General features: G+C 36.1%; 1 protein-coding gene across 1 annotated transcript; it reads right to left on the reverse strand.

Annotated features, from left to right (window-relative positions):
- On the reverse strand, nucleotides 1–27879 carry ARMC10 (armadillo repeat containing 10). The gene is made up of 6 exons (XM_044678029.1): nucleotides 27669–27879; nucleotides 16746–16891; nucleotides 13506–13640; nucleotides 11885–12061; nucleotides 3224–3295; nucleotides 1–1342 (listed from the first exon to the last, which is right to left on the reverse strand). Exons 1-6 carry the CDS (start codon nucleotides 27877–27879, stop codon nucleotides 1082–1084), a joined length of 1002 nt encoding a protein of 333 aa, XP_044533964.1. The 3' UTR covers nucleotides 1–1081.
- Between the last annotated feature and the right edge of the window lie 2 nt (nucleotides 27880–27881).

The raw sequence follows: 27881 nt of genomic DNA on the forward strand, positions 1-27881 counted from the left end.
TGGAAGGTAAGGGTTTAAAAGAAAAAAAAAGTAAAAAACAGTACTTTAAAGACATACCACTATCACTGAAATTTTAATAGCAACTCTAATTTCTGTACTTGGTTGACAATTTCAGAAACACTTACTGATATATAAGAAATCAAGAATAGATAAACAAGCCACCAAAAGTTTATTTGGTTGAGATTTTCCCAGTGTTACTTGAATATACCTTAAAATAGCCTTTAATAAACAAAAACATCTTTATATAAAGACAATGAATGAATTATATAAATATGCTTCAAATGTTACAAAATAATAATCACTTTGAAGAGTTCTTTGCTTAAAAATACAATTCATTTAAAAGAGCATATGCTGAAATGAAAGCATATGAAAAATCCATTTCATTTTTCAGAAAGAACTAAGATGGTGCCCTGTTTGGTGAAAACTCAATTTTTCTCTTTTGGTCTGTCAGTTCATAGATATGGAGTTGGAAGGGATCTCACAGTTCCTACTCTTCTGCTTTTCAGATAACAAACTCCTATTTATCAAGTGAGGCTTTGGATGTTTTAGCCCACAATAACTCCTTGAGGCTTCAAGTGTAAAATCAATACAGATTCCCTTTTAGGTAGTAGATACCTTATGCTATACTAGCAATAGAAGATGAGTCTGAATTAGCTCTCCAGGACTGGAGGCCTCAAGGGCTTCATTCCTGTCTTAGACCAGAAAGTCACAAAGAATTTCTCAGATATCTTCAGGGTCCTTGCTTCCTACTCTGTGAATGGTGGACGCCATCCTCTTGAGTTTTATTTTACTACTTTAAAATCCTAAAAATCTTCAGAGTCTACCTTCTCCACTGGTCACAGTAAATGACAAGAATGTATGAGCAAAAGGCCAATCAGAACCATGGTCTTATTTTTGCCAATAAGAACAACATTCCTAAATGAAGTTCCTTCCTCTACTCCAAGGCCCTGCAATCGCCATTGTAATCTAGGGGGTGACAGCCCCAAACTATGTGAATGAGAACAGTTCACAACCATTTATCTTGCTCATGGACTGCAACATTGAGTAATTACTTGTGAGTTTTTTTGGAATATAGGGTCAATCAAAGCATGGTTATTATTTTAGCAACTTTTTCTCTCACTTGGACATCATGGTGATATAATAAGGATAGGAGTTTCTCAGTACACTCTGTAGATTCTCCATAAAGTAGACAGAAAAGAGAATCATTATCAAATTGATCCTGGGCAAATTCATTCTCTTTCTGTTTTATACTGTAATTTAAATTTAAAAAGAGTGTTAGGACACGAAGAAGAATTTCAATCTCCATATTTCCAACAAAGAGGGAAATCAATGATGATGGTACCTAAAAGATAAAATATAATTAAGTATTATTTTTTAAAATAAAAATTTAGGATTTTAATATATAATCCTATCATATATATCCTGATATGTAATAATTATATGATATGTGGAAATTTAATATTGAATTGATATATTTTTATGAAATTATTTTCCTGTTAGCCCTTGCCAAGAATAGTCTGATTCTAAGGTCAGGCTAATCCCAGACTATGAAACTGGGTTGAATCCTGCCTTCTTCTGTTTAGATCTTAAAAGAATAAAAGGGTTATTGGCAGGGCTGGCTCACCAAGGGGAATCCCCTGACCTCTCTAAAGATTATGGAAGTCAACAATCTCTGCAGCCAGGTTGGATTGACCCAGTCACAAGGTAATATGGAAAGGGCATGTTGGTCCTGCTTCTTCTTGGGATGAAGTAATGAGGAAGAACTTATGGTCTCCAAGTCCACCTCCTCAGTGAATATTTACCAGTCAGAGATGTTTTGGGATGTCAAGGGGAGGGACTGAAAGACTGTCACAAGAGGTGACTTATTAGCCTGAATATAATACAACCCGGAATATAGTGCAATCCCAAGTATTTTGAAGGGTAACTCAGAAAGAGGAAAAACCCATTTTATTTTCTCCTTTTAAATTAACTTTCTCTTAACTTGTGAATAATGTAGGCACTGGAATAACAACTAATTCTCTTCTTCACATTTTCAGTCAGGTGATCCTTGAACATGTCCAGTACAAGCATTCCTCTCTCAACCAATCTAACATAAGTTCTTCATTCTTTCATGCCTTTTCCTGCACACAAAAGATCACTCCTGACAGTAACTTTTCTTTAGGTAATATTTTACGCCTTAAAATTACATTAAGGAGTCAGTTTTCCCCGTCACCTGTGCCTGCAAGCATCACAGTCATTCTAGTTTTCTCATTTCTGGCAGTTTTAATTAACACTGATTTGGTACCTTTAGTATAAATAGTGACATTTGATGGAATATCAAAATAAACAGGTTTCTGGTTGGCATTTCCCATCTGTCCCAGGAGGTAGCCATGCTTTTTATGTATGCAGAGGTGCACAATACACAACTTATGGTTTCAAGCTGGAAGTGCTTGAATATAGTGCGAATGTGTCTTTCAAAGGTACATACTGAGGAAAAAACATCACTCTATATTTGAACTAATAGGAGTTTGGGCTCTTTTATTCTACTGTGGACCCTTTTGGACTGTGGAGGGAACCAACTGACCAGTTTAGGATATCTTAAGTGGTTAATTAATAAATTATTTAAAAATTAATTACCTTTCAAAGATTGTAATGGTTATGCATTTTAAATATCTTAAAATTTTCCAAAGATAACAGAAAATAATTTATAACTCACTTTGTAAGAACATCTTTTTATGATATTATTCTTCATATTCCTGTATAAAATCTTCTAGGGAATGTACTTTTTTTTACATTTTTAGAAACAAGAGGTCTGACATGGAATTTTAGATTGCCTCATATTCTGAATATTAGGATGTAGCTTAATTTTTTTTGGAAAAAAATTCATGTTGTTCTTTTTGGAAAATTCATCATTGTTTGACCTGGCAGAAGAGGTTTTAGAAAAACAATTCATGTCATAAAATTCACAGTAAAAAATAATGAAATTTTATGCTATGTGCATTAAATTATTAATAAAGGGTTCCTTCAGGGAAGAATGAAATGGTATGACCAAATGAAATTTTATATGTATATTGTGTTCTTCAAAATAATTGTTCTCCTATACCAGAGCAGCCTGAAATGTCCATGTTAAAATTATTTTGTAACTACTCTACAGTGATTGATTTCATTATCTAACGTTTCTTGGTGATTCAATACACATGTACTATAGAGCTTAAAAAAAAGAGTGAACATATAAAATACTTACTTGCACACTAAGAAGTTCTCTTGCCATGGCCGGATTTGCTGACAAATTTAAAAGCACTTTTAGGGTCTGAATCTGAAATGAGAATACTTGTTAATCAATTTTAGATTTTTGAAACTTAAAGGAAAAAGAAGAAGTCTTATATAAAAATGAGGATAGATCTAAAACACTCAGCTTCCTCATGAACATAACCTGAGGCTACCAACACACTAAGCTAAGTAATATCATGGTATTTTGGAGTAAAAAGAGACCTTAAATATTAAGTATTAACTTCTGATTTTGTACCCGGGAAAAGTGAGGCCCAAAGAATTTAAATGTTTTCCCCAAATGTATATAGTTATTGGCAGAACTAGGACAAGCGGACCACTTCTGACTGTAGTCCTGTAAAAGTCTTCCTTTTAAGCATGAGTAGTTATCATGCATGTTATGAACAGAATTAATGTACTTACAATGCTCTGACCTATTTTGAAAATTTAGTCCATTCCAACAATAATCTATTATATCATCAGAGTAAATTAACTATACCTGTGTAAATTCCAGAAAACATGGATTAAATAACAGGCAATTGTATGTAGTTCTCACTAGCATCTCATACATAACTTCCACAGAATCCTCACTGGCTAAATTAGAATCAAGAGACAAAATCACAGTTTCTTCTCAGGAAAACAGGATATATCCTTGGACTACCACAAAACTTCCAATAAGAGATGTTCTACTCTAAATCCACAAAAGTGTCTTTTTTTAAATTCTTCATTCCCTTTTAGAAAGAGTAGTGTGTCAAAGGAGCAACAGCAGAAAAGTAGGTGAGACAGTGTTGGACAGAGAGGAGAGGAGTGAATGAGTAAAGGCCAAATGGTGGAGACAAATAAAAAACAACAAACCAACCCCCAAAGACTCAAAATCGCTAGAATTACACTTCCTTCCCATTGTTTAGTGATTAGACCTTTGGCTCAAATCCATGCAACTTCCAGTTTCTTTCTTCCTTGGCATTGAGCCTAAGGATGGATGGAATATCCAATTGTTCCTTCAAATTCTCCCCCACCGCCCCAAACCCCATCTATCAAATATTCAAATTTGGCCGCAGACAATTACTAGCTATGTGACCCTGGTAAGTCACATAACCCTGATGGTCTCAGTTTCCTAATCTGTGAAATGAACTGGAAAATAATAAACCACTTTGTCAAGAAATCCAAAATGGAAGTCACAAAGAGTTGGGCACAAATGAAACAACTGAATGACAACAATAACCCAGATTACTTCTCAATCTTTCCCCAAACATACCTATTCTAGTTGAACCCCCACTCTCCAGCTCCTTTTTATGCATTGTCTACCCAATTAGAATGACTTTTTAAAAAAAAATTTGAATCTCAACATAATAGGGTGTTTGGCACATAGTAACTGTCTGTCCTATCGCTTCCACTATTTATAAGATAAAATTTATTTATTATGCTAGGATGCTGTTGTGCTTTAAAGGCACTCTTGGTCTAGGCTTTGATCCTCATCTTTACAGATTTACAGGTTTTCTCCATTTATTTGGAAGTGATAAAGCTCCAATTGTCAGTTGACATTCCAGGATTGAGAATTGATGTGGGCTGTCTGCATAGATGGCATTCTCTCTTGGTGGGAAAGTCTCAGGGGATTATATTCTAATTATGAATGTAGCTGGAAAGAGTACAGATGTAATTTTACAGTTGAGGAAGTAAAGCTCAGAAAAATAAGGAAATCACACAGGTGACAAACCCAAGTCCCTTGACTTCTCTAGTGTAGCAATCTTTTTTATAGTACCATCCTACCTCTACTGGGATGCTGGGGGAGGACACAAATTTTATGTTCTTAAAGGATATTTCTATTAAGTGGAGGAGCTTGAGGAATTTCTCCCTGAGAAAGTCACTTAAATCTCTTCATGCCAAAGAAAAGTAGAGAAGATAGTAAACTGGAGAATAGTTCTTGTACACAATTTTTCTCCATGCAAGTTCTCTTTTGCAGGGAGCAAAAGAAATTTTTTTCTAAGGATATTTCTATCTTAAGAATCGGCACCAAAAGCTCAAGTGAGAAGATACTCTCCACAAAATAGTGATGGAGGCACACCAACAAATTCTTACTGCTTAACTCTCCTTCAACATTCCTTATTATTTGTTTCTAAAACTCTGGTCATGGCAGCCCTCCTTCAATGACTTAATTTCTCAAATTAAATGTATGTTTAAGGCATGTAAGATAAACAAGAAATTGATGCCTTTATGTAGGGGTGAGGAAAATCAAAGTCATATTGGACATCACTTACTTCTCTCTTATTTGTACAGAGCCTTGTCCTTTATCTCTACCTATCACACTTATATCAATTATTTAAGTGCTAGATCTAATCCTGCCTTCTCTGAATAGCCTTCCCCAATTCTCCTATTTTGTGGATTCTAAGAACACCCACACATTACTGTTTCCATGTCAGTGACTTGTGATTTTCTCTGCAAGGCTTGTCCCTCTGCTAACTCGGAACAACACAATCACCTTAAGATGGCTTAGTGGATGCCCTTTGCAAGTGGTTGCAGCTGAAAAACATTCATGCTTACTTTGAGCCTCGATTCCTTGTGGAAAATCCTGCTTTACTCACTGCATGGGACTGCCATAAAGATCAAACATGAGATGTACAGTCAAGTACTTTAAAATGCCCAGTAATGGGTATTTTATTAGTAATCAAAAATTTAATTATAAATATTACTAGCTTTTATTATCCACTAAGTTAGGATAGCAAAGAGGATAATAATAATGAGCTAACCCAAAGCACTGCAGGACACGTTACATGCTATCTAACTTCATCCTTGAGACAACCCTATGAGATAAATACTATTATTATCATCCTCATTTTATAGATGGGGAAACTGAGGCTGAGAGGCTACGAGATTTGCAAAGGGTCTTCTAGCCCATAAGTGGTTGAGGCAAAATTTGAATTTGGGTCTTCCTGACTCCAAGTCTCCCTGTGTATAGTGGATGGAGTTCTGGGAGGTGAAGTCAGAAAGACTGATATTCACATCCTGCCTCAGATGTTTATGAGCTATTCGACCCTGCACAGATCATTTGACTTTGCTGCACCTCACTTTCCTTATCTGTGAAATGAAGGGGTTGGATGTGATGGTTTTTAAGGTCCCTTCTAGCTTTAAGTCTATGATATGATGATCCTATAAACTTACAAATTTATCATAAGAATTACTGGTATTTGAGAAGCAGGCAAGATTTTTTAGTAAAAATATTCACTGAAAGCCTCTGACTTTAATTCAGTTGTTTGGACACTTAAAACTAAATAAATAATTCTGTTTTTTTGTTTTGTTTAATAGTAGACTATAATATACCTTTGGAAAAGTATCTGTTTGCATGAAAATCTTTCACAACCATGTGGCAAAATACTATCACTTGAATTTTTAAACAAGTCCATAACCAGAGATCCCACAGCTGAGCCTATAATCTGAAGGAATTTAAAGTCAGGAAGAAAGGCTTACTATGCACCCATATAGTTACAGCAGCATGATCTGTTGTAGAAAAGACCTAGAAACAAAGTAGATGACACATTGACTGGGTGCATTAATGTGATGCCCTAAGAAATGATAAAAAGATATAAATGACAAAATGATACAAATAAACAAATAAGAAAATTATAATAATGATTTTTAAAAATGGGCACATAGGAAGATATAAACTGCCAACAAAGAGAAATAAAAAGAATCTGGAAAACAACATGTAAAATGACTACCACAGGGATGTTAATAGAGAGAACTACAAAAACTGCATCTAAACATGGTATAATTATAATGGCTGAGTTTGGCCGTAAGGAAGAGAGAAGAGAATGCAAAGGTTGGGGGATGATGGGTGTGGGGCACTGTACGTGCCATCAGACTCAATTTATGTGTTGGTTAGTTTTGCTGAACAACATTTCCCCCCTTCTATTTCTTTTTTATTGTTTGTCCTAAGGGATGGCTTGCTGCGCAAGAATTGGGGGAGAGATATAAAAACCACAGCCATCAGCAAGTTATTTTGTTTATAGAATCTAAATATCAAGTTCTTCATTGTTTGTTTAACTCTAGAAGAAAGATAAAATATTCAAATTAAAAATATTCTTTTGAAATAAATCTCATTAAAACTAACCTGTTTAAAAGTGAACTACTTGAGACTATAGAAATTTGCAAGCTGGGAAAGGCTGTTTGCGCCATGACAAAGTGGTAACATCTTGTGGGTTAGAACACTAGTCGTAGGGAAAAAAATAGCTTTTTGTAAATCTATCTTTGTATAAGCTAATCCTATCCAACAATAAAAATGGCAGGCTGAAAGGGAGTGTTAGTCTTTCTACTTTTGAAACTGTAAATGTTTAAGGAGAGATGGAAAAAGAATTCTTTTAAGAAACCTTCATCTGGCACAGATGTTTCAGAAAAATAAACTGGTCTTCAACATCAGTTAATTATCATACTTTGGGGAAAACAGTGACAAGAAGTTTATAAAATGTGATAAGGAATGGGTCTGGACATGTGCAGCAAACCTGAAAGAATCAGATGAGATAAAAAACTACTATTAGGTTTTCTTCAAACAAAAATGTGTAAATCAACAAATCAAAGTAGGAACAGTATAGTGAAAAGGGTTCTTGATTTGTTGTCTTACACATTTTTGTTTGCTCTATTACTATTTGCCTGACTTTGGGAAAAGTGCATCACCCTCTCCTGGGTATAATTCCCTCATCTATAAAATAAGGGAATTGGACTGGATAATCTCTGATCACTTCTAGAGTTAAATCCCCAAACTAGAATAAATGGGCCACCTTAGAAAAAACTGACATGGATATATGATATAGAAGAAATAGAGATAAACAATACTAAGAGCATAACTGAAAGCCAGATTATACAAGACCCAGCAGAAAGGGCAGTGACCAGAGAATCCAGAGAGCTGAGTTCTACTTCCACTTCTGCTACTGATTTATTTTGTCATCTTGGGCAAGTCACTTCTGTTGGCCAGTTCCTTTAATGGCTAAATGAAAAGGTTGAAAAGAATGATCTGTAAGGTGCCCCTCAGCTACCACTGTTTGACTGCATGAAGTATTGTCATTGTTTGAGGAAGGTTGCTACCCACCTATAGCCTCCTGGGTGAGTTCTTGACTGGCAAAAAGCACCGTTTTATAGTAACAGAAGGATGTTCATTTTAAGCATCAGGAGTTTTAATTTGACTGGAGTCAAATTAAACAGATCACACAAATATTTGTTATTTTCATTTCAATGACGGTACCACTGGCTTATTACCTGAAGAGAAACAGTATCTAAGGTCCAATGGGTAGAGTTTTTCCAACATTCTAGTGATCATTTGCCCAATGAAAAGGCAGTTATGTATCCAGCTAAGTGCTTATGAAAAAGTGGCATTTCAAAAGGTCATTTGCAAATCAGCCATTTGCAACTCAAAATGTACTTTTTTCCCATAGAAATGTTGGAAAATATAGTTAGGTTCCAAAATGGACTTCACAAGCCAATTCCCATGCCTTCTGTGGCACTGAGGTCCTTGAAAGCTATGCCAGCAGAGCACAAATTCTGGCAGGAATGCCAGAAGGTTTAGTCCTGGCAACCGCCTGTGCCTACCTCACTACATTTGGAGAGGCTCATTACCAGGAGGTAATGAAATTTTTTGGCCAGTGACTCATGACAGATGTAGACTTAAAATAAAGTAAGGAGAAGGCAATACTATGCCAATAACTTTGTCTTTCAAAATAATAAAATACATTTTAAAACAGATATGCAGTGCTCAGTGCCATTGGCTAAATGTCCTGGCATACTGACCCATCTGGAAGGACTAGGATGACCTCATTGGTAGTCACATCCATTCCTTCATTCCCCAGACCTAGTATTAGAATTCAAGAAGAGGGGGAGGTAGAAAGCAAAGGAAGGCATACGGAGAAGGGTACTTGGGAGGACAGAAGATGGCTAAATAGGCCTAAATGAAAATACTGCCCCATGTATGATGAAGAAAGAAAGGGCTGAGACTGGGGGTAAAGGAGGAATCTCTGCAGCTAGTCAGGCAGCTACGAGAGCCAGCCAGCTTACTGAGCAGAAAAGTAAGAGCCAAAGGAGAGAGCAAAAGGCAAAATAATCTGAGAGGGAGAAGAAAAGGGATGCAAGAGATCATTTGGTACAACAGCAATAGAGCCAGCTAGGGACCAGAAAGAGCTTCCCAAAGGGCCACAGCAGATGACAGAAAACCAATGGGAATGCCCATGTTGCAAAGGGGAAGGTGGGCAGGAAGGAGGAAGGAGAGACAAAGGAAGGGGATTCTCCTAGGTCTGTAGCAGCTAGTGAGATTGTCAGGGCTACTATATCAGGGATGGGGGAACGAAGGGAAAAACAGAACAAGGTACTGGTAAAGATGGAAAGACCAGTCTGGAGAAGCCACTCTTATCCACGGACTACTTGGACTTTAAAGCTTATTTCTATCTAAGCAAGGTCCGATCTCCCTAGATTAATCCATGAGAAACATGAAAAATGCTCTATGATAACAATCTGGTCTCATCTATAAATCATCCTGAAGATATTCTCCAGGAATATTACAGAGGTTTTGACCTCAGAGACCATCTGGTTTAACCACACTTGAAATCCTCCTATGGCACAACTATTAGGTGATCATCCAGTCTACTTTAAAAATTAACTTTAAATATTTTTTTTCCAATTACAAGGAGAAACAATTTTTAACCATTATTATCTGATATTTTGTGATTCATATTCTCTCCCTCCCTCCTCTCTGAGGTGGTAGTAAACAGTATGATATATAGGTTATAACAATGCTATCATACAATACATATTTCCAAATTCCTTATGCTATGAAAGGAGACACAAACTTCAGATACAAGAAAAAAATCATGAAGGAAATAAAGTGAAAAATGGCATGCTTTGATCTGCAGTAAGACTCTTTTAACAGTTCATTCTTTGGCTGTGGATTGCATTTTTCATCAGACTGTGTAAACCCCTAAAGTGGGGGAGAAACTCACTACCTTCTAAGAAAGCCAAAGCCACTTCTGGATTGTTCCAAATGTTATAAAATTTCTCCTTACATTAAACTAAAAATTTCCCGGTAACTGCTTCCACCCATCCAACTTCTAGAATCAAATGAATATGCTAGTCATTAAAAAATTTGAAGAAGGCTCGCATGTCCTACTCTGTTTCACTTTTTCTATAAAGGCTAAAAATCTTTAGTTCCTTCAACCACTTATGAAGCAGGATCTCAAGGTCCCTCTCCCTCCCAGTTGCCCTGCTGTTTCTCAGTATCTTTTAAAAAATGTGGTACTCAGAACCATGAACAATACTCCTACTATGGTCTAAAGAGGGCAGTCTGTCAGGGGTATATTACCTCCTTATTCCTTCAGGTCTTGCCTCTCTTAATTCAGTCTAAGCTCTCATTAGTGTTCTTGGACATCTTATTTGACAGCTGACTCATAGTGAACCTTCATGGCACTGAAATCCTTACATCTCTAATGATAGTTATACCATCTTGACTTGTGAAGTCAATTTTTTTCAAGTCAAGTTTAGAACCTAACATTTATCTCTACTAATTTATATATTATTTGATTTGGCCTTGCGTTCTAACCTATCAAGATCTTTCTGAATTCTGATTTTCTCATGCAGGGTTTTTAATATCTCTCAGCTTTGTGCTATCTTCCAATCTGCTAAGAATATCATCCCTACTTTTATTTGAGTTAGTAATAAAAATGTCAAAAGGCCTAAGGACAAGCACAAATCCCTGGGGCATTTTTCTTCCTTTTTTTAAAAATCTTTCTTCCTGTCTTAGAATCAATACTAAAATATTGGTTCCAAGGCAGAAGAATGAGGTAGGATACTGGGGTTCAGTGACTTGCCCAGGGGGTCAGATGAGTGGCTCAGTGGATTGAGAAACAGCACTAGAGATGGGAGGTTCTAGGTTCAAATCTGGTGTCAGACACTTCCTAGCTGTGCGACCCTGGGCAAGTCACTTAACTCTCATTGCCCTTACCACTCTTCTGCCTTGAAACCAATACACAGTACTGATTCTAAGACTGAAAGGTTAAAAAAAAAAAAGGATATGACTTTATTTTGTGTGAAGTGTCCTGAAATGGTTCTTTTTTTGGTCTTGGCAAACAGAATCCCAAATATTTTATATTGTCTAGAGTTAATTTTAAATGGAATTTCTCTATTTCTTGCTGATGGACTTTGTTGGTAATATGTAGAAATGCTAATGATTTATGTGGATTTATTTTGTATCCTGAAACTCTGCTAAAGTTATGAATTACTTCAACTAGTTTTTAGTCAATTTTCTAGCATTCTCTCTACTCTCGTATCATCTGCAAAAAGTGATAGTATTGATTCTAAGATGGAAGGTAAGGGTTTAAAAAGAAAGCAAGAGAGAGCCTTGTCCAGGGTCATATAGCTAGGAAGTATCTGAGGTCATATTTGAACCCAGAACTTCCCACTTTCAGGTCTGGCTCTTTATCCATTGAGTCACCTAGCAGCCCCTTTCTGGAACATTCTACTGATTAGATCCTTCCAAGCTGCCACAGAATTAGTCAATCAGTTATGAATCTATTTTATGATATTACCATTTAGTCCACATCTCTCCATTTTGCCCAAAAAAGAATCCAGTGAAATCAACAATCTACAGAAGTGGAAAGAGGTTTCATACCTTGGTGTTTTCATTTCCCACAGATAATAAATTGAAAAGGTCTGAAATTGAATTGGCAATTAAGTGCTGATAGTCGTTAGTGACTGTCATGTTTGTTAATAATCTCAGGCCAGCCAGCTGCACATCTGAATTCAAGGGAGAGGAGATGGTCTCCTCACAGATTTGGCTGATATGTACCTGGAGAAAAGAAACAAAAACAAGAACTTTGGAGTCTTAGAAATCCTACTGATGATCCAGGATGAAATAAGACAATCCTGAACTGCTTCTGCAAAGGAAGAAATTTTCTCAAGTATCTATCTGTATAATAGGACCACCTTATTGTATAAAGCCCCTAACTGAAGGATGCCCAAAGCTTTGTTCTGGTAAATAAAAAATTGGCAAAATAGGGCAGATTTTTCTTCAAAGTTAGTTGTTTCAGGATGGAAAGAAGAAAAAACCAAATATTTTTAAAATTCATTCAGTCATATGGGATGTTAGTTATGTTAACATTGCCTCCAAATATTATCAACTATTAGCAAAAAAGCAACTCTAGGGCCTATCAAGTTTTCAGAAAATCCAAAATTATTCTGATAATCTGTTCTATTTTATAAACAATTAAGTTATACGCAAAATGAACTTAAAAGTCAAACTTTCTATTTTAGAAAGATCTCTAAGACTCTTAATTTTTCTGTGTTAAATTCAGAGGAAGCAGATGAGGACAGTGAGTAGGACCTGAATTTATGTCATAGAAAATTATACTGGAAGAATCTGGTCTTCATAAAGTTTAAGGCAGGCATGAGAGAAATCTCTAAAGTATTTAGAAGGCATTGAAAGAGTAAGAGATCTCACCATGAGGTGTATACCTCAAAGAGGTCAAAGACAGACAAAACATCCTGCATACGATGAAATGTTCATAGCATCTCTTTTTGTTGTGGTGAAGAAGTGAAAACAAAGTCAGAGTCTATCTATTTGAGATTGTTTAGACAAACTGTTATTATAGGAACATAAAGGATTACTGTGTTATAAGAAGAAATGTACATGAGGAATTCAGAGAAAACACTGGAAAATTCAGAATGTACATAATGACAATAATATAAGTGAAAAGAATAATGCTGCATAATTATGAAAATTGTGGCCACAGAAAAGAGGTGAGTACATAAAGTGTGTGTTGTCAGACATAGTCAATATATGAGTTTTTGCTTAATGAATCCCCCCCAACCTCCCTTCCTTTCCCCCTCCCCCACCCTGTTACAAAGAAAGGGTCAAGGTAGGGAACATATTTGAACATGGGAGTCATGTGAAAACAAAAGGGAGCAGTAAGTTCTTTTTTTATAGTAGATGTAAAGAGAATAAAGGGTTTTCAATGGAGAAAGGTCATAAATCTACACAAGGGACTTCAGATACACAAGGGACTTCAGAAGTCAGAAGATTCTTTGGGCTATAAGATGATGTGATAACCCTGCTTGTTTCCATTCCTCTGCTGGTCCATTTGCCAAAGGTTTGTTTTTTTTGACCTCCTACAAGTATAGTATCTGATAAACAGTAAATAAATGCTTTTTGATTAGTCATGATTTCCTAATAAAATAAAATAATTTATTTTTGTTTTAACCTTTTGTAATTATTTTGTTTTAATGTAACTCACCTTAATTTCTCTCTGGTTCTGAACATTCATACTTAAGTTATTTAGTGCATTTAAAGCCTTCTCTTTAACTTTGGGATTTGGATCTTTTAATATGTTTCCAATTACTGAGAGACCATCCAAATTACGAATAATATCCTAAAAGAGAGAAAATAAGATTATGATTTCACCATTTTTATATTTAGCTCTTCTAGTCACACTTTTTGGATTTCATTTAACTTCTCAGTTTACTTAAGGCAATTCTGCAAGACTTTTAGAAGGAGTATAGGAAATGAAACCACAGGTATAGACAAAAGCACAAATTCAAGGTGAAGAAGTACATAGAACACTGGACCTGGAGTCTGAAAGATCTGAGTTCAAATTCCAGTTTCATATAAGACAATAAGTGTGAGACTTTGGGCAAGTGACTTGTATTTGCCTCATTTTCTTCAACTGTAAAATGGAGATAATAATGGCACCTATCTCCCAGGGTTTTAGTGATGATGAAATAAGATAATTGTAAAGCACTCTGCACAGTATCTGACACAAAGGAATCACCATATAAATGATAACTATTAAGGGACTGCTTTAATACTGGTTAAACAATTTTCTATTGTTATCTGCACCATGTTATTCTTTAAAACAATGCAATGGAGTATAAGTCAAATTTGCCCAGTTTATGTAAGGGTCTCAAGTCAATATATAAATGTAATTAAATTTCACTACTTTGAAATAAGTATTTTAATTCCTGTGTTATGAGCAAACCTGAAAAATGGTATGACTTGCCTAAGGGAATATAGTTTTGAGAACAAATTAAGCATCCTCTTGACTCCCCCACTAAAACATCAATTGTTTCAACTGCTTATAAAGGGAAACTCCCCATAACTGTATTCTTCCTGGGACATGCCAACATGACAGAAAATACATTAGTAAAATATTTCATTTTTTTTTTGCCATAACTGAGTTTTACTAAGGAAATAACACAATTTATTTAATAAATAAACCTCCTTTGCATATATGTAATGATGATGAGTGCTGTTAATTTTTTGGCTTTCTCCCCCTCATTCTAAATCTCTACAAGTTAGGAATAGACTTCTTTCTGGGGTATAAGTGAGGAAAAAGTCAGGCTGGACCAAAATATGATTTAAAAACTGACTAAAAGCCTTATGCCCATTTCTCTAGTCTGGAAAGTCAAAAAAAGGAAATATGAAAGAAGGAAATATTTAAAGTTTGCTTTTTAGTACTGCTGGGAAGTGTGCTACTTTCAGAAGCAGCTTCCAAGGAGACTTTTCATTGAAATGAATAAACCATCAGGCAGTGATTTTCAGATGCAACAGCTTCCTGGACATATTGATCTGTTTGCAACCCAACAACCTGTCATTGACAGAGTAGTAGAGACTATAAACTATATAAAAGACTCACTGTCTCTAGTCATAGGCTTACAGAGCTGAAGCTAGAAGGAAATTTAGAAATCTCCCAGCCCACCTGGCTCCCATATCTCCCCCAACCCCCAAAGTGATAAAAGAAACTTGAGTCCAGAGAAGTTTTGTAATTTGGTCAATAAGAGTTTGAACATAGGTCCTCTAACTTCAAATTGAATGTTCTCTCCACTGGGCTATGATTCCTCATGGCCAGAAGATCACATAAGAGCTATTGCTTTCATTGTTCTGTTAGAACAATATCCATTTCTAAAAGATTTAAAAATTTCATGCACTTGAGGCATATAAAAGACATGGCAATTCTGCAAAAAAAAAAAAAAAAAAAAAAAAAGCAAATAATTTAAATACACTAGTGACCAGATTTTCAGAGTTCTGAATTCCTAATAGCCTTAGAATCACTAAGATTCTGCAAGAGATCTTTGAGATGATCAACAACTTGAAACTCTCCCCCTCTCCCCCATTTTACAGATGATGAAACTGAGCCCCAAGGAATGGAGGTATATTAGTCCATACAGTGGCATAGCTAGGACTGGAAGGCCCCAAGTCTCCCAACTTTCTACTCTAGTACTTTTTCCAGGATTTTTCTTTTTAGAAGTATACTGTAGAGAACTGACGTGGTAATTTCAAAAAGCTTTGTTCTTTAAATGGCATTACAATTGTAGGAATTAGGATAGCACGAGCATGGATAAACTCATACAAACATCTTGGTGCCCTTGATTTTTGGAAGCCCCACAAAGCTACTACCTGACTCTTTGAAATAGGTTTCAGGGCCAAAAAGCTCATATACTACCCCTCCCATCCTACTGCCTCCTTAGACCTGCCTAACTATATAGATATAATTATATATTATATNTCCTCTCCCCCATTTTACAGATGATGAAACTGAGCCCCAAGGAATGGAGGTATATTAGTCCATACAGTGGCATAGCTAGGACTGGAAGGCCCCAAGTCTCCCAACTTTCTACTCTAGTACTTTTTCCAGGATTTTTCTTTTTAGAAGTATACTGTAGAGAACTGACGTGGTAATTTCAAAAAGCTTTGTTCTTTAAATGGCATTACAATTGTAGGAATTAGGATAGCACGAGCATGGATAAACTCATACAAACATCTTGGTGCCCTTGATTTTTGGAAGCCCCACAAAGCTACTACCTGACTCTTTGAAATAGGTTTCAGGGCCAAAAAGCTCATATACTACCCCTCCCATCCTACTGCCTCCTTAGACCTGCCTAACTATATAGATATAATTATATGTTATATTAATATTATAGCATAATATTGTTAATTATATGTTATAATCATATTAACCATAAATTTATATAAGTAAACATTTTTAAAAATTATAGCTAGGGCTCTTAGAAGGACTGCTTCTTGAGATTAGTAACCTGGTTGATGGTAACTCTCAAAGGAATGCCTGCTGTTACCATGACAGATAATGGTAAATGAGTTCTTCCTTTTGGAATTATGGATAAGATTTAGGGAGTCCAAGAACTTGGATGGGAAAAAAATTGTATCTTTATTTTCACTAATGTCTAACTGAAATTTAGCAATTCTCTCAATTACAAAATTAAAAAAAAACAAAACAAAACAGCAATTGTTGTGAGAAAGGGTCCACAGATTTTACCAGACTGTCAAAAGGATACATAACACACACACACACGCACGCACGCACGCACGCATATGCACAGACACACAAAGCCTCACTCCAGAGGTCCAATAACGCCTGCAATTCCCAATTAAATAAATTTATTTTCTATTCTATAACATGGTTGGCTATACTGTAGAATAGGCAAAAAGAAAGCTTGTTTTGTAAGATTAACTTACTTACTTGATTAATTGAAAAAGCAGCACTGTTACCCAGTGTAATCAAAGCTCTTTCACGCATTAAAGGCTCCTCAGTTGACTCTAGCAAGCAAATGAGTTTTTTAAGATGTTGTGCATCCAGTATAGTAGATGATTTGGTGCAATTGTCCTCTGTCAAGAAAGAAAGAAAGGTCAATTATATTAACTGGTCCCTCAAACTATTATTTTCTGACCATTCTAATACCAGGTCAACTATGAAACAGTGTCAGTAACTAAAATAGAATCTGTTGTTGTTCAGTCTTAGTGATCCCATTTGGGGCTTTCTTGGCAAAGATACCAAAGTGATTTGCCATTTCCTTCTCCAAATTATTTTTGGCAAATGAGGAAATTGAGGTGAACAGAGTTAAATGATTTTCTGGGGGGTCACAGAGCTTTAAGTGTCTGGGACCACATTTGAACTCAGGAAGATGAGTTTTCTGACCCCAGGCCTGGCATTTTATTCCCTGTGGCATCTAGCTGCCCAAAACAGACTTGAGCATATCTTTATAAAACTGTATTTTTTAAATCTTAAGGTTTCTCCTACCGGTCCACCTTGACTCTGTCCCCTTTTCTCCACTCACACTTGCCACTAGGTTATATAAGGAATTCTTTTATCATCAATTGTTTGACACAGATGAATTCTGACATGTTAAGTGATTCAGGAGCAGAAGCCATTTTAGAAATCTGATATTACTTGCATTAGCACAGTTCCCAATAAATATTGGCTGAACTGAATCCTAAATGAAGATTTTTCAACTTTTATTTATGTCTCAGAAATTATGTATACTACAAATTTAGTTAAGGTAATGTGGCAATGTGTCCATTCAGAGGTAGTCTATGAGAAATAAAAATTCAATTAGTCTCCTCCATGTATATGCATACAAGGTTTCTACGGTTCCTTCTAGCTCCAAATCCTATGATATGAATCAAACAAAAAGCATTTTTAAGTGTCTACTTAGTAGACACTTACCATGTTACACTGAAACACTTGCCAACAAAACTATTTGATTTGCTGATGTTCCCTGAGGAGCCCTGGGCCTTGCTATCTGCTCTAGTGTTACATCCTCAGAATTTTGAGCTTCTTCTAATTAATCTCTTTTATATGTTATCTCTTCCAACTCAAATGTGAGCTTCTTGAGCACAAGGGCTTTCTAAATTTTTCTATTTGCATCCCCATCCCCTGGCATGTTTTTTGTACATAATGGTATTTTCATTCATATAGCACAGTTACATCTATCTCTGTTTTACTTATTTAGAGGCCACCAATGGAATTCAACATAATATCCTGGCTTCACTGGCATTTTGCTCAAAAATTTAAAAAACAAAAACTCAAACCTAAGCCATTAACAACCATGAAAATGAAACAATACTCCACAATTTCTTCCCTGGCTTATGACGCAATGCTAAAAAGTCATTAAAATATATATCCTTGAGTAACTATTGAGTACATGATCAGGGAAAGATTCAGATATAGATTATGGGATATCCCTAAGAGAGAGAAAGCTTTTAGCAATTGAATAAACAATCCACTGTCATAAGAATCTAAAGAGTCAGATGATTTATTGCACTGGACATTTATTAAATGAATCCCTTCAGTCTGCACTTATTTCCACAAAACAGGACTTCAGTTCGATTCAATATAGAATTATTAAGTAACTATGTATAAGTCTTTGTCCAACAGTCTTCTCACAAAAGATATCTTTAAAATGTTTAAAAATTTTAAGTAAAGGAATCAATGAAACATGGATTTTTTTAAAGCTTTACAGACAATCTAATTCACTGTCTCTTTATGCTCAATTGTACAGATGAAGGAGGAGATCCAAAAAGGTTAAATGACTTAATAGACCCATATTATGTTAGGATCAGAAAGCAACACAAGGACCGTATAGTGCAAGGCAAAAATTACTGAATTGGAAATTTGGAGACCTGGTCTAATTTCTGGATATGTCATCTACTACCAGCATGACTATCACATCAGGCCTTATTTTCTCATTTGTAAAATGAGATAATGGAATTAGATTATATGTTCAAGTCCTATAAATATTTTTGGAAAAAAGAAAGCAAAAGGCTAGAATTACCACTATGGATCTGGGTTTAGATCCTGGTAGAACTTGGATAAAGAAGTTATTTAACTTCTCTGGGCCTCAATTTTCCTTATCTGTAAAATGAGGTGGCTGGTCTAGCTGGGGCACCAAGGCCCCTTCAAGCTTTAAAGCTATTATGCTAGGAATTAGAAGGAATCTAATGCAACCCATATGACAAATTGTACTACATCTGTGGTATATGGTTACCTGCAAGACTTCCAGGGATGAGGTGTCAACTACTTTCTAAGTGAACCCATTCCATTTCTAAACAGCTCAAAATTTTCTTTAGATCTAGCTGAAAGCCACCTCTCCAAACTAATCATTATTCCTAATTCTGAACTCTTGGACTAAACAGAGCAAATCTAATCTCACTTTCCTAAAGGACAAGTCTTCAATTACTTGGAAAAAAGGAATCCTATCTCCACTTGAAACCAAGTTTCTACATAATATAATGTGGTAAAAATATTACAAATTTATTTATTCAAATATTATCTTCTTTAATATTCTCTCATGAAATCTACCTTTCCAAAATCTCACCATATTTCTATACAATACACATTTTCCTAAAATGTCTTATTTTTAAAAATTATTACACTCTATTTTAACATTCATTAAAAAAATTGGGGGGCAGGTGGGTGGCTCCATGGATTGAGAGCCAGGCCTAGGAACAGGAGGTCCTAGGTTCAAATCTGGCCTCAGACACTTCCTAGCTATGTGACCCTGCACAAGTCACTTAACTTCCATTGCCCATCCCTTACTGCTCTTCTGCTTGGAACCATTACACAGTACTGATTCTAAGATGGAATGTAAGGGCTTAAAAGTTTTTTTCTTCTTGAGTTCTAAGTTTTCTTCTTCATTCCAGCCCCTCATGTACCACTGAGGTGAGCAATATAAGATGGTTTATGGCTTAGAAGAAATTTGCTGTTTTTAAGAAAACGGCTATTTTCAAGGTTGCTAAGAATTATATAATTTTTGGGCTCCTTAAGAACACTTACTTAATTGAAGGTATTCAGATTGTCCAGTGACCAGCAAAGCAGCATACCATTAAAGACCTGAACTCCATCAATATTGATTTTTTTTTGTAATCAATAAAACCAGAAGGCAAAAGAAATATGCAGCAAGATGGAAGGAGGGTTCATAGGTTTCTTTGGAGAGGCAAAGGATGGTTTTATTGCATGCCCCAAGGTAATGAACACTTTCATGCAGCATTTATTTATTTCCTCTTAGAGAATTTACAGTGTGTATAAATAAAAGGAGTACCATGAATATAAATGTAGCTTATCTACCAACACTGGTGACAGAATGAAGAGGTTGAGAAATTCTAGGGAGAATCAATCAATCAACAGGTTTTATTCAGAGTATATAGAGAGCCAAGCCTAGAGATGGGAGGTCTTGGGTTCAAATATGGCTTCAGACCCTGCATAAATCACTTAACCCCCACTACCTAGCCCTTATCGCTTTTCTGCCTTGGAAACAATATACAGTTTGATTCTGAGACAGAAAGTAAGGGTTAAAAAAAAAGAGAGAGAGCTTATTATGTTGCTAGACAATGTGAGGAGGTGAGGATACAAGTATAAAGAATCCTACTTATAAAAAGTATATATTCTAATGGGGAAACAAGTATACATGCAAGCATGTACAGCTTACAGACATAGTCAGTAAATAAAAATATTTAGGTAGTTAAATATAAGGCAGTTTTGTGAGGGAGAGGAAGAAAAGTTGTGGGAAGGGAGGAAAGGTTTCACTGTGGAAGCCAGTGGCTTACCTGCTTCTTAAAGGAAGAGGGGGACTCTGTGGTAAGGCATAGGAGATAACCAGTGCAAAGGTGCAGACTGGATGGGAGACGTGTCCAGTGTGAGAATAGAAAGGCCAGTTTAGTTGGATCAGGGTATAATTATGCCCAAGAAGGCTGGAAAATTAGGTTGCTGGGGACTTGGTAAAATACTCTAATCCAAGTAAAAATAATTTGACAATTAGTTACCTTAACGTAAAGGCAAATAATGGGAAAAAAGCTTTAATTTATATAACTTCCTGGAGAAGTTTATATAAAATTGCTCCTGTAAAGAGGCCAAAAGAACACAAAAAACATCTTAGACAGAAGATCTTTGAGAAGCAGAGACACAAGGTTAAAGGCAATGCAATATGAATTCACTGGTAGAACATTCTGGTTAAAAAGGAGAAAATTGAATACTGGAAAGAAAAAATGGCATGCTTATTTGGTAAGAAATTCATAGCTTCTCTTTGTAAAACAGCAAAAAGCAGAGAAACAAACACAAGTCTACAGATGGTCTGATCTAAGCTATGTCTAAGCTCCCTCAGCTCAAGAACTTCCCTAGATAAGCCCTAGATGAATGTAATGGGAAAATGAAGATGAAAAATGAAACACCGATCAATTCTATTTCTATTATGATCTGTTTTCGCCAATGACACTGGAACCACCACATTAATCCTCTCCTCCTTTATGAGCTACCTTAGGAAACAGTACAAGCAATTAAGAAGGCAGAAAGGATGGCTGGATCAGATCACAGAAGAAATCAATTCTGGAGGCGACACAAGCTAGGAAATGGATCAAATAACACTTTTTGTGCTTGCCATTAAAAGCTCTTTACAACCTGACTCCTCCCTGTCTCTCCAACCATCCTTTTGGTTGCTTTTTAATTTTGAAAATGCTAAAATAAGAGTTTAATAGAAATCACTAGGCAAAACTCCCAACTTTCCAATCTTCTAACACATTATTGCCTTTCATGCACTTGATAGTTTCACCCATTTGGTTCTATGTGCTAGGTGTCTTTGCGTTAGTTGTCCCTATCCCTGATATGCTTTCCCTCCTCAGCCTCTTAGTCATTGGTCTTTTTCCTACTTTTTCTTTTAAAAAAAAAACATATTTTATTTTTCCAATTACATGTAATAACAATTTTCAACATATTTTCCAAAATTATAAGATCCAAATCTCCCTCCCTCTTTTTCTTCTCCCCTCCTGGAGATGGTAAGCAGTTTGATATATTATCATGCAAAGCAAACTTCCACATGGGTCACTGCTACAAAAGAATGTGCATATAAAATCAAAACTCCAAATAAAAACAAAAATAAAGGGATATGAGAAATAGCATTTTTGGATCTGCATTTCAACTCCAAAAGTTCTTTTCATACTTCAATTAGTTTGCAAGTACCACTTGGAAAGATGGGAATTTATTATTGAATTTCAATAAAAACCTCTGCATGTTTGGTTTATGGACTGAACAATGAGTATAAAGATTTAGTGAGCACAGCCAATAATATATTTCTTCTACTTGAATTAGATGCTTTTGTGAAGTTTCTTTTTCAGCTCTGACAGCTGTTAAAACCAAGCTTCAAAAGAAAATTGAATGTAGACCTAGAACTTCAAATCACTGTGCAAAAGGACAAAGTAAAAATTTTTTCAAAAGCAACTTAGTATATACATTTCCAATGCTTGCTATTAGTTTTAGTGAGAGCAAATATTATTTCTATACCATCAATATAATATTTTCAAAATATTCTCATCCTATCCTTTCAAAATATCTATTTTGTTAAATTTTAAAATCTACACAATTATGATATAGCATGTAATTTATAATTGAGTAAATATATATTGAGGGCAGGTAGGTGGAGCAATGAGACAGGCCTAGGGTTAGGAACTCGTCTCCATGAGTTCAAATCTGGCCTCCGACACTCACAAGTCACTTACTGTTTGCCTCAGTTCTCTCAATTGTAAAATGAGCTGGACAAGGAAATGGCAAATTGCTCCAGTACCTCTGCCAAGAAAACCCCAAATGCTGTATGAAGATTTGGACACAACTGAAAAATGACTGAATAACAAATACATATTGAGAATGGATGGCCTTAAATATTTTTATTTAATTTAATTTATTTTTTACTGGTAGAGGAACAAAATCAACAACATTTGGAAACTATTGGACCAGTGATGGGCAAACTTTTTAAAGAGGGGACCAAAGAAAAGGAAATGCTCATCTGTCAGTCTGTTTCTAAAGCAACTCTTTCAGAGTTTCATTGTATTGTAACCTACTCATTGTATTTGTCAGATTAGGAATAATGTTGCCTAGACAGATAGAACATTTCAGGGGGCTGCATCTGGCCCGCAAGCCAGTTTGCCCATCACTGGGACTCTAAACTGTACCAAGGAGTTGCAAGGCCTGGGAGTCCATCAATAGATCTAGTCAGAACAGTTGGCTGTGGGTAGAAAATGAGTTGGGAGAAATGAAAAGGAACATTTGGATGGAATGAACGAGGGAAATTACATAGAGATTTTAATGATCTCAAGCTGCTTCCTGGCACAAAAGCCTATTTTTCAATGCCGATATCCTCCCTGTGAAGCTATATTTTTTGCAAAGCTTATAATACAATTTCTGAAGGCCAGTGACCCTGAACTTAAATAGGCTACAGCATACTTACAATGTTGGCCTGTAAGAGAGAACTAGCAAAAGGGATCATTGAATATGATTGTAAAGGGGAGAGTCACACAGAAAGATGGAAGAACAGATGGTCAAACCAAGTGCTGTGTTGGTTTCTCCAACTGTAAAATGGGGATAATATTATCATCTAGCTCCCAAGGTTGGAGGGGTCAAATGTGGTATTTATAAAGCATTTAGCACAATGCCTGGTATGTAGCAGGTTCTTAATAAATTCACTTTTTAAACTTATGAGAAAGAATGCTATCCATATCCAAAGAAAGAACTGTGGGAACTGAAATGCAGAAGAAAAACATGACTGATCATGTAGTTCGATATGGATATGATTAGGGTTTTGATGTTAAAAGGTCACTCTACTGCAAATATGAATAACATGGAAATAGGTTTTGAACAAAGATACATGTTCAACCCAGCAGAACTTCTTGTCAGCTTTGGCAAGGGGGAAGGAAAGAGTGGGGGTCCGGGGGCGGGGTAGGAATCATGAATCATGTAACCATGGAAAAATATTCTAAATAAAAAAAGGAAAAAAAAAATTCATTCTTTTCCCTTAAGTGAAATGAGTCTTCCAAGAATATCTAGTCAATGAGAAAAGTTTTTAAAAAATATTTTATTAATTTCTTTGTATTCATAATAACATTTTTTAGTTTAACAAGAAAAAGTATTATTTAAAATATTCTTCCTTCATCAGGAGCAGCTGAGTGGTTCAGTGGATTGAGAGCCAGGCCTAGAGACAGAAGGTCCTGGTTTCAAATCAGGCCTCAGATACTTCCTAGCCGCATGATCCTAGGCAAGTTTCTTAAACCCCACTGCCTACCCCTTACTTTTTTCTGCTTTAGAAAACTAAGACAGAAGCCAAGAGTTTAAAAAAAAAATCCCTTACCAGCACAGAGCTGTCCCATCAAAACACAGTGCAATCATACACACATGACTGCAATTCTTAACCATGTTAAACCATGGATACTTCATGGAAGATCATTCCAATATTTTAAAGGTCATTAAAAAAAAAACCTTAGATAACTATATTTCAATGTAATAGTTTTCTGTTGTATTCCTAGATATTTTATTTTACACATTTGAAACAATTATCTTAAGAAAGGGTCCACAGAGGCTTTATCAGATTGCCAAAAGGATTCATGATAGGGTAAAGAAACCTTTCTGCTCTTAAGACTTCTGACATTTTGTAAGTAATAGTTCATCCCCTGACTGCAGTCATTGCTCTTTTCTTTGTGAGCAAGTCATTTAATGTCAGTAACTTTTAAACTTTTCTAGTTATATAATGGGATAAAATCACTGACCTGACAGGGAAAATGAATAAATAGTGCCAAATAAATTAAGCGATAGCAGAGTAAAAACACCTTGACAAGAAGGGAAATAACATTATTTCTTTTACTTCTGAGGAATATTAGATTTTCTTCAATAACTTTAGTCATATCAGTTTACTATTACTGTGTATCACAAAAATTCAGTTAATACCCAAACCGTTAAGAATGGCTTTTAGTTAGATATAGGAGAGTGATTTTAAACTTGGAAATTTAGACCTGAGCCTCAGAGATGACCTAGTCACATCAATTTAACATTATCATCTATCATGAAAATTTGATTAATACCCAGACCCTCAAGAATGGCTTTTAGTTACAAATAGGAGAGTAAATTCATAGGATTATAGAATTTAAATCTGGAAACAGATTTAGAACTTGGAGATGACCAGGCCTCCCCCCATTCATGTATTTTACAAATGAGGAAATTGAGGCCTGGAGAAGTCATGCGAGTTGTTCAAGACCTGAACTGGTTCCTTTAAATTTTTATCCTTTGAATTAAATCAAATTAAATCCTTTAAATATTAATCCCTTACTATGTGTTAGTACTGTGCTATGTGATACTGACATGAAGGCAAAACTAGTCTCTGTTGACAAAGGGGCTTATAGCCTAATGGGGGAAGACAACCTGCAAACTCTGTATAAACAAGACACACTCACACAAAGTCAGATCTAAACAAATGGAAAAACATTAATTGTTTTATGGGTAGGCCAAGCTAATGTAATAAAAATGACAATTCTACCCAAATTAATTAATTGAGTTCCATAATACTACCAAAAATTATTTTATAGAACCAGAAAAAAATAACAAAATTTATCTGAAAGAACAATAGATCAAGAATATCAAGGGAACTAATGAAAGAAAATGTGAAGGAAGGAGGGGTAGCAGTATCAGATCTTAATCTGTACTATAAAGCAATAATCATCAAAACGATCTGGTAATGGCTAAGAAATAGAAGGGTGAACTAAAGGAATAGATTGGGGGTACATGACCATAGCAATTTAGTTTTTAATAAACCCAGAGATCCCAGCTTTTGGGATAAGACCTCAGTACTTGATTAAAAAACAAACTGCTGAGAAAATTAGAAAACAGTAAATTAGAAAACAGTAAATTAGAAAACTAGATATGGATCATTATCTCACACCCTATACCAAGATAAGGTCAAAATGAGCAAATGATTAAGACATAAAAGGGTGAAACCATAGGTAAATTAGGGGAACATAGAATAATTTATCTGTTAGATCTATGAAGACGGGAAGAATTTGTAAACAAGAGACAGAGAACATTACAAGATGTAAAATGAATAATTTTTACTATATTAAAAATTTGTGTACAAACAAAACCAATGTAACTAAGATTAGAAGGGAAACATCAAACTGGGAAAAATTTTTATAATATATTTCTCTGATAACAGTCTCATTTCTCAAACATATAGAAAACTAAGTCAAATTTATAAGAATACAAGCCATTTGGGGGCAGCTGGGTGGCTTGGTGAAATGAGAGCCAGGTCCTGAGACAGGAGGTCCTGGGTTCAAATTTGGTCTCAGACACTTCCTAGCTGTGTGATCCAAAGCAAGTCACTTAACCTCCATTGTCTAAGCCTTATCACTTTTCTGCCTTAGAACCAATATACAGTATCAATTCTAAGATGGAGGGAAAAGAGTTAAAAAAAAAATACAAGCTGTTCCCCAATTCTCAAATGGTCACAAGATATGATCAAGTAGTTTTCAGACAAAGAAATCAAAGTCTTCAATAATCATATGAAAAAATGTTCTAAACCACTCTTGATTAGGGAATGCAAGTTAAAACAATTATGAGGTACCACTTCACACCTGTCAGGATAGGTCAATATGAAAGGAAAGTAATATATATTGGAGGGGGTATGGCAAAATTGGGATACTAATGCATTGCTGGTGGAGTTGTGAACTGATCCAACCATTCTGGAGGGTAGTTTGGAACTATGCCCAAAGAGATATAAACCTGCATAACCTTTGATCTAGTAAAACCACTATTAGGTCTGTATCCTAGAGAGATTTTAAAAAAAGGGGGAAAGGATCTACTTGTACAAAAATACTGATAGTAGCTCTTTTACTGGCAAAGAATTGGAAATTGCAGGGATGTCCATCAATTGGGAAATGACTGGACAAATTGTGGTATATGGTGTTGATAAAATATTGTTATAAGAAATGATGAATGAATGAATGATTTCAGAAAAAACTATAAAGACTTACATGAACTGATGCAGAACCAGGAGAACATTGTACACAGTACTCTAAGCAGTAGCCAATTCTGAAGGGCTTATAACAAAGAATGCTATCCACCTCAAGGGAAAGAACTGGGGGAGTTGGAATGCAGATTAAAGCATATAATTTTTCACTGTAGTTTGTGTTTTTATTTGGGGATTTTGTTTTTATATGAGTATTCTCTTACAACAATGAACAACATGGAAATATGCTTAGCATGACAGTACATGTATAACTTGGATCAAATTGCTTATCATCTCCTGGAAGGGAAGGAGGGAGACAATTTGGAACTTATAACTTTCAGGAAACGTATGTGAAAGATGGTTATTACATGTAATTGGTAAAATAGTTTTCCAAAAAATCACCTAGGCAGAGGCAGAAATTTAACACCCCCTTCAAAACTCTAGGAAAGGAAACCCTGTTAAGTGCTCAAGCTGTTATCACTAGGTTTAAGCCTCACAACAACTCAGGGAGGTAGGATGCTCTTATTATTTCCAATTTACAGTTGAGGAAACTGAGGCAGTTGGAAGTGAATTGACTTGCCCAGAGCTAGTCTATTTAACTTGGCTCCAAGGCCAGCACGGTTTTCGATCCGCCTCCTCAGTGGACTGGGAGCATTTTTTCTTTTCAAAGTCTGAGTTCTCAGAGGACTGCAAACCCCGCCCAACCGTGGGCTGCCCAGGCCTCCAATCCTCAGGTCGCATTTCTTGAGGAGGACACAGCAATAGGGAGGTTTGAAAACTGCGCCTGGGGTCCGGCCTCCCCCGCCCTCCCCAATCCCGGGTCTCCGGGGGGTGAGTGGGAAGAGGGCGCTCACCTGCAGAGGAGGAGGGGCTAGATACCACGGGGAGGCGGGATGCCCGCTGGAGCAGCGTCAGCTCAGGCCCCGCGGGGCAGCCTGGGCTCTCGCACGCAGTAGCCGTCTTCCGGCTTTTTTCTCTCCCCCAGGCCAGTCGGTAAACGCAGTAACAAGCGCCGGCCCCGAGCACCAGGCCCGCCACCCAGCCGGCCTCCCGGGACCTCCCCATGC

This window comes from Gracilinanus agilis, chromosome 5 (assembly GCF_016433145.1).
Source record: "Gracilinanus agilis isolate LMUSP501 chromosome 5, AgileGrace, whole genome shotgun sequence".
Taxonomy (NCBI): Eukaryota; Metazoa; Chordata; class Mammalia; order Didelphimorphia; family Didelphidae; genus Gracilinanus; species Gracilinanus agilis.

What these genes read in the sequence shown, in the direction of transcription:
- ARMC10 (XM_044678029.1), bottom strand. Translation starts at nt 27,879, where the DNA reads ATGGGGAGGTCCCGGGAGGCCGGCTGGGTGGCGGGCCTGGTGCTCGGG. An exon ending in TGGGAAATGAAAACACCAAG is followed by an intron (nt 3,296 to 11,884) that starts GTATGAAACCTC and finishes TTCTCATTTCAG; the next exon opens with ATTCAGACCCTAAAAGTGCT. An exon ending in GAGAACTTCTTAGTGTGCAA is followed by an intron (nt 1,343 to 3,223) that starts GTAAGTATTTTA and finishes TTTATCTTTTAG; the next exon opens with GTACCATCATCATTGATTTC.